The sequence below is a fragment of the Borostomias antarcticus genome (genome assembly GCF_949987555.1).
Source record: "Borostomias antarcticus genome assembly, chromosome: 9".
In the NCBI taxonomy this organism is placed as follows: Eukaryota; Metazoa; Chordata; class Actinopteri; order Stomiiformes; family Stomiidae; genus Borostomias; species Borostomias antarcticus.
In genome coordinates, this window is record NC_140242.1 from 359422 (window position 1) to 366921 (window position 7500).

At 49.9% G+C, this 7500-nt stretch overlaps 1 protein-coding gene across 1 annotated transcript in view; it reads right to left on the bottom strand.

Annotated features, from left to right (window-relative positions):
* Positions 1-7500, bottom strand: part of boc (BOC cell adhesion associated, oncogene regulated) — a gene marked incomplete at its 5' end in the record, with an annotated part of 26864 nt that overhangs the window by 11861 nt on the left and 7503 nt on the right. The window contains 3 exon segments of the mRNA XM_084443156.1: positions 403-696; positions 4829-4972; positions 7097-7243. Coding sequence (XP_084299282.1) covers positions 403-696; positions 4829-4972; positions 7097-7243 — 585 coding nt within the window.

Here is a 7500-nt window from a genome sequence, read left to right on the forward strand (position 1 = left end):
CTTTATATTTTGCACTTTGGCTTTAGCATTAGATTCTGCTCTTAGTCACTTGTTTAGAAAGGAGGTGCACTTGTGAGTTCTGGTGAATAGTAGTACACTGACTACCTACGTTAAATGCAACTTTTGTAAGTCACTTTGGATAAAAGTGTCAGCTAAATTACTGTGATGTGATGTGATGTGATGTGATGAGATGTGATGTGATGTGATGTGATGAGATGTAATGTGATGTGATGTGATGTGATGTGATGAGATGTGATGTGATGTGATGTGATGAGATGTGATGTGATGTGATGAGATGTAATGTGATGTGATGTGATGAGATGTGATGTGATGTGATGTGATGAGATGTGATGTAATGTGATGTAATGTGATATATATATATCCATCCCGGCTGTAACTCACCGAACACCTGGACGTCGTAGAGCACGGCGGCGGTGTTGCCGGGGCCGATGCCGTTGTCGGCGTGGCAGACGTAGGTCCCCGAGTCGCCCTCGCTCGCCGCGTCGATGAGCAGGTTGCTGAGCAGGAAGCGCGTGTTGTTGTGGAGGCGCAGGTCCCGGCCGTCCTTGGCCCAGGTGACGCGCGGGGCGGGGCTTCCGCTGGCCACGCACTCCAGGACCAGACGCTGGCCGCGGGTCACCATGATGGAGCGTGCCGCCGGCGGGTAGATGATGCGGGCCGCCTCCGACGTGGAGCCTGGAGCGGGGGGGGGGGGTCACTACACACGTCCGTCTGAAGGCCAGAGTCACTGCTCTGCTCTCACGCGTGTGTGTGTGTCTGTGTGCGTACGTGTATCTGTGCATGTGTGCCTGTGCATGCGTGTGCATGTGCGTGTGTGTGTGTGTACTTGTGCGTGTGTGATAGATTTTCCGTTAATTAGGTGGGCTAGCTTGCAGAAGCTAGCCCAACTTGTGATATTCCCACTATTTCTTTCTTTCTTTCTTTCTTTCTTATTATTCTCCCCGCTTTTTTGAACCTTAACTACTTCTTCATACTTTGTGCTAGAAACTTCATTCAAACTTTAAAATGTTCATGACGTTCAGCTCTTGAACGGATCCATTCAGATTTTTGATATTTTTGATAGTTTTTAAGAAATTTAACTTTTAAAACATTTTTTTGTCCTATTGAAACTGCTTGAAATGCTTTTGGAATGTTCAGAAATGTTATGTTTTTAGAGTGGTGGCAGCAGTTGCTTTGAAAATATTCACACATTTTGTAAACTGCTGGCACTCCTACAGTTTTGAAAGCTCACACACATATTATACATCAAAATGTTCACACAACTGTGCTGATTCGTACAATGTAAGTATCTAAGCCGTATGACTTATAGTTTTCGCTGTATGACGATTTGTTCGGCAACTGCGCTCCTCATTGAAACGTATGGCAACACACTAGCTTTTGAGCTGCTAATTTTGCATTTTTACTCTTTTTCTAACTTGTCGCAATGCCTACAGTTTTTAAGCTACACGGACATATAATAGCTTAAATGTTCAGCATTTTCTCAGGATTCATACGGTGTCAAAATCTAGGCTGTGACCTTTATACTTTTTGAGATAGAGCTGTCTGAATCCAACATGCCTTTCCATTGAAGTGAATGAGAGGATGCTCAGTGTCAGTTGGGATTTGAATTTGGGGACACGTGCATGCTCTCTGTACAGGCACCCTTTATTGACTACTGTGGTAGCATTCATATTCATTTCTTCCTTCCTTCCTTCTTTCCTTCCTTCCATCCTTCCATCCTTCCTTCCTTCCAGCTTTCTTTCCTTCCTTCCTTCCTTCCATCCTTCCTTCCTTCCTTCCCTTCCTTCTTTCTTTCCTTCCTTCCTTCCTTCCTTCCATCCTTCCTTCCTTCCTTCCTTCCTTCCTTCCTTCCATCCTTCCCTTCCTTCCATCCTTCCATCCTTCCTTCCATCCTTCCTTCCATCCTTCCTTCCATCCTTCCCTTCTTCTTTCTTTCCTTCCTTCCATCCTTCCTTCCTCCTTTCTTTCCTTCCTTCCTTCCTCCTTTCTTTCCTTCCTTCCATCCATCCTTCCATCCATCCTTCCTTCCTTCCTTCCCTTCCTTCTTTCTTCCTTTCCTTCGATCCTTCATTCCTTTCCTTTCCTTCCTTCCTTCCATCCTTCCTTCCTTCCCTTACTTCTATCCTTCCTTCTTTCTTTCTTTCTTTCTTTCTTTCTTTCCTTCCTTCCTTCCTTCCTTCCATCCTTCCTTCCTTCCTTTCCTTCCTTTCCTTCCTTTCCTTCCTTTCCTTCCTTCCATCCTTCCTTCCCTTCCTTCCTTCTTTCTTTCTTTCCTTCCTTCCATCCTTCCTTCCCTATCTTCTTTCTTTCCTTCCTTCCATCCTTCCTTCCTTTCTTCCTTCCTTCCATCCTTCCCTTCCTTCCATCCTTCCTTCTTTCCTTCCTTCCTTCCATCCTTTCTTCCATCCTTCCTTCCTTCCTTCCTTCCTTCCATCCTTCCTTCCTTCCTTCCATCCATCCTTCCTTCCTTCCTTCCCTTCCCTTCCCTTCCCTTCCCTTCCTTCCATCCTTCTTTCCTTCCTTCCTTCCATCCTTCCTTCCTTCCTCCTTTCTTTCCTTCCTTCCTCCTTTCTTTCCTTCCTTCCATCCATCCTTCCATCCATCCTTCCTTCCTTCCTTCCTTCCCTTCCTTCTTTCTTCCTTTCCTTCGATCCTTCATTCCTTTCCTTCCTTCCTTCCTTCCATCCTTCCTTCCTTCCTTCCTTCCCTTACTTCCATCCTTCCTTCCTTCTTTCTTTCCTTCCTTTCATCCTCCCTTCCTTCCTTTCCTTCCTTCCATCCTTCCTTCCTTTCCTTCTTCCATCCTTCCTTTACTTTCTTCCTTCCATCCTTCCTTCCTTCCTTCCTTCCATCCTCCCTTCCATCCTTCCTTCCCTCCCGTCCTTCCATCCTTCCTTCTTTCTTTCCTTCCATCTTTCCTTCCTTTCCTTTCTTCCTTCCATCCTTCCTTCCTTCCTTCCATCCTCCCTTCCATCCTTCCTTCCCTCCCGTCCTTCCATCCTTCCTTCTTTCTTTCCTTCCATCCTTCCTTCCTTTCCTTCCTTCCTTCCATCTTTCCTTCCTTTCCTTCCTTCCATCCTTCCTTCCATCCTTCCTTCCTTCCATCCTTCCTTCCTTCCTTCCCTTACTTCCATCCTTCCTTCTTTCTTTCTTTCCTTCCTTCTTTCTCTTTCATCCATCTATCCATTTTTCTTTCTTTCTTTCTTTCATCCATCCTTCTTTCTTTCTTTCTTCCATCCATCCATCTATCCTTCTTTCTTTCATTCATCCATCCATCCATCTTTCTTTCTTTCATCCATCCATCCTTTCTTTCTTTCATCCATCCATCCGTCCATCCATCTTTCATCCATCCATCCTTCTTTCATCCATCCATCCTTCTTTCATCCATCCATCCTTTCTTTCTTTCTTTCTTTCATCCATCCTTCTTTCTTACTTTCTTTCTTTCATCCATCCATCCATCTTTCATCCATCCATCCATCCTTCTTTCTTTCTTTCTTTCATCCATCCATCCATCTTTCATCCATCCATCCATCCATCCATCTTTCTTTCTTTCTTTCATCCATCCATCCATCCTTCTTTCTTTCTTTCTCTTTCTTTCTTTCTTTCTTTCTTTCTTTCTTTCTTTCTTTCTTTCTTTCTTTCTTTCTTTCTTTCTTTCTTTCTTTCTTTCTTTCATCCATCCATCCATCCATCCATCCATCCATCCATCCATCCATCCATCTTCCTTTCATCCATCCATCCATCTTTCTTTCTTTCTTTCTTTCCTTCCTTATATTCAAAGAAATATTCAGAATGACACTCTTTTTCAGGCTGCAAACTCATATTTTTATATTTTCCCGGACGTCACTGCACTGCCCGCGACCTACTCTGACCCGAGGGGGCGGAGTCTCACCCCCACGCCACTATCTACGCCACGGGCCCCACAACTCAGCCCCTGATTGGGCTAGAGACACATGGTCTTCACCGGTGCGGGCGGGTAGGTGGTCCGGAGAAGGGTACACTGTCCTTGACCAGCTCTGACCTGAGGGGGCGGAGTCTCACCACCACGCCACTATCTACGCCACGGGCCCCACAACTCAGCCCCTGATTGGGCTAGAGACACATGGTCTTCACCGGTGCGGGCGGGTAGGTGGTCCGGAGAGGGGTACACTGTCCTTGACCAGCTCTGACCTGAGGGGGCGGAGTCTCACCACCATGCCACTGTCCACGCCACAGACCCCACAACTCAGCCCCTGGTGTGAGGTGGTGGTCAGTGTGAGGTGGTGGTCAGTGAGAAGTCATGGTCAGTGTGAGGTGGTGGTCAGTGAGAGGGGGTGGTCAGTGTGAGGGGGTGGTCAGTGTGAGGGGGTGGTCAGTGTGAGGGGGTGGTCAGTGTGAGGTCATGGTCAGTGTGAGGGGGTGGTCAGTGAGAGGTGGTGGTCAGTGTGAGGGGGTGGTCAGTGTGAGGGGGTGGTCAGTGTGAGGTGGTGGTCAGTGTGAGGGGGTGGTCAGTGTGAGGTGGTGGTCAGTGTGAGGTGGTGGTCAGTGAGAGGTGGTGGTCAGTGTGAGGGGGTGGTCAGTGTGAGGTCGTGGTCAGTGTGAGGGGGTGGTCAGTGTGAGGGGGTGGTCAGTGTGAGGGGGTGGTCAGTGTGAGGGGGTGGTCAGTGTGAGGTCAGTGTGAGGGGGTGGTCAGTGTGAGGGGGTGGTCAGTGTGAGGGGGTGGTCAGTGTGAGGTGGAGGTCAGTGTGAGGTCGTGGTCAGTGTGAGGTGGTGGTCAGTGTGAGGTGGTGGTCAGTGTGAGGTTGCGGTCGAGGTGGCGGTCACTCACGGCGTATACGGAGGCGGTCGGTGGAGGTGGAGGTCTTGACCTCCTGGGTGACGGGGTTGTAGGCGGCGCACTTGTACGGCCCCTCGTCCTCCAGAGTGGCGTTGGCGATCTGAAGGTTCCCCGACGGCATGATCAGGTAGTTCCCTACGGAGACACGGGTAGAAGGGGGTTCCTATAGTACCACCGGAACCAGCACGGGTAGAAGGGGGTTCCTATAGTACCACCGGAACCAGCACGGGTAGAAGGGGGTTCCTTTGGTACCACCGGAACCAGCACGGCCTTTCGGATCCTTGCGCTTGATAACGTGGGCCCTGTTTGATAATGTGGGCCCTGTTTGATAACGTGGGCCCTGTTTGATACTGTGGGCCCTGTTTGATAACGTGGGCCCTGTTTGATAATGTGGGCCCTGTTTGGTAATGTGGGCCCTGTTTGGTAATGTGGGCCCTGTTTGGTAATGTGGGCCCTGTTTGATAACGTGGGCCCTGTTTGATAACGTGGGCCCTGTTTGATAATGTGGGCCCTGTTTGATAACGTGGGCCCTGTTTGATAACGTGGGCCCTGTTTGGTAATGTGGGCCCTGTTTGGTAATGTGGGCCCTGTTTGGTAATGTGGGCCCTGTTTGGTAATGTGGGCCCTGTTTGGTAATGTGGGCCCTGTTTGGTAATGTGGGCCCTGTTTGGTAATGTGGGCCCTGTTTCTGTGCTAAGCGCAAAAGGCAAAGTTTTGTTCGTAATGTGGGCCCTGTTTGGTAATGTGGGCCCTGTTTGGTAATGTGGGCCCTGTTTGGTAATTTCTCCGCCGAGTTTGGTGTGCAATTAAGACGCACCAATCTCACAATTTTCAAACATCTTCATTGCAATGAAGACGCTCATTTGGGCACCAAACCAGTTTGCGGCAGACAAAACGCCCTTAGCACTTAACTCCGGCACAAAAATAGGGTCCTGGAAGTTGATTAGTTTGGGGAAAATTCGATTAGCGGCATCGTGTTTCTGCAATTCCCTTCCTGATACCTTTTCCTGAGGTGATGTTATGACACTATTTAAGACAGACGAGCATCCAAAGCTTTCACTGACAAGCCAGGAAAAGGAGGTGCAGGAGGAGGAGGAGAGGAGGAGAAGAGGAGGAGGAGAAGAGGAGGAGCAGAGGAGGAGGAGAGGAGGAGGAGGAGGAGAAGAGGAGGAGAGGAGGAGGAGGAGGAGGAGAAGAGGAGGAGGAGAGGAGGAGCAGAGGAGGAGGAGAGGAGGAGCAGAGGAGGAGGAGGAGAAGAGGAGGAGAGAAGGAGAAGAGGAGGAGGAGAGGAGGAGGGGAGAAGAGAAGAGGAGGAGAGGAGGAGGAGGAGGAGAAGAGGAGAAGAGGAGGAGAGGAGGAGGAGGAGGAGGAGAAGAGGAGGAGGAGAGGAGGAGCAGAGGAGGAGGAGAGGAGGAGCAGAGGAGGAGGAGGAGAAGAGGAGGAGAAGAGGAGGAGAGAAGGAGAAGAGGAGGAGGAGAGGAGGAGGGGAAGAGGAGGAGGAGAGGAGGAGGAGAGGAGGAGAAGGGCAGGCGCAGGAGGAGAGCTGAATGCCAGTAACACAAGCAGGTAAGCAGCCTCTCTCAACCCCACAGAAGGCAGTGCCACTAGCTGCCAGCAGGGGGGGTCCTGGAGTCTACTAGCTGGGAGCTGGTTGAGAGATCAGTCCTGCACATCCTGGTCCCTGGATCAGCAGTCTGCCCGCCACAAAGGTCAGAATGACACGGAAATAAACGTTTGTAAAATAAACAGGGCTGTTCCCAAGTTTCAACACTCCCCAGATAACAGCCTTATCATTAACCCTAACCCTAACCCTTATCATTAACCCTAACCCTAACCCTTATCATCCACAGCTTCATGATGGACCTGATAGAGGAATTACAGCATTCCACTAACTAACAAGAGAACGATGGAAGAAGAAGAAGGAGAGAGGGGGAGGGAAAGAGAGAGGGATAGGGAAGGAGAGAGGGATAGGGAAGGAGAGAGGGGGAGGGAAGGAGAGAGGGATAGGGAAGGAGAGAGGGATAGGGAAGGAGAGAGGGGGAGGGAAAGAGAGAGGGATAGGGAAGGAGAGAGGGATAGGGAAGGAGAGAGGGGTGAGAGAGAGATAGGGGAAGGGGGGGATAAAGATAATGACACAGCCAGGGAGAGGAAGGGTAGAAGAGATGGAGGATGAAAAGAAAGAGAGAGAGAGAGAGAGAGAGAGAGAGAGAGAGAGAGAAAGAGAGACGTAGAGGTCCGGTAGAGGGACAGCTGGCGAACCTTTGGAGGTCTCCAGCCACTCCTGCTTGACGCTGTAGCGGACCTGGGCCTTGGGCTGGCTCTCCGGGAGGTGACACTCGATGACCGCCGTGTTGCCCTCATCCACCTCGATATCCTGCTGGTCGTCTGGCTCAAAGTCACGCAGCTCTGAGATACAGAGAGAGAGAGGGAGACAGAGATATGGGTGAGAACCGTTCTATTAATACATCCATGGTGAGAACACACTAAAACACATTCAGCACTAACATAGCAAACCAAACCCCAAACGCTGGAGATCTCAGCATGTGACTGAGTGACCTGGTCCATGGACGTCCTAGTCCTAGTCCTGAGATGCTGAGTGACCTAGTCCAGGACGTCCTAGTCCTAGTCCTGAGATGCTGAGTGACCTGGTCCAGGACGTCCTA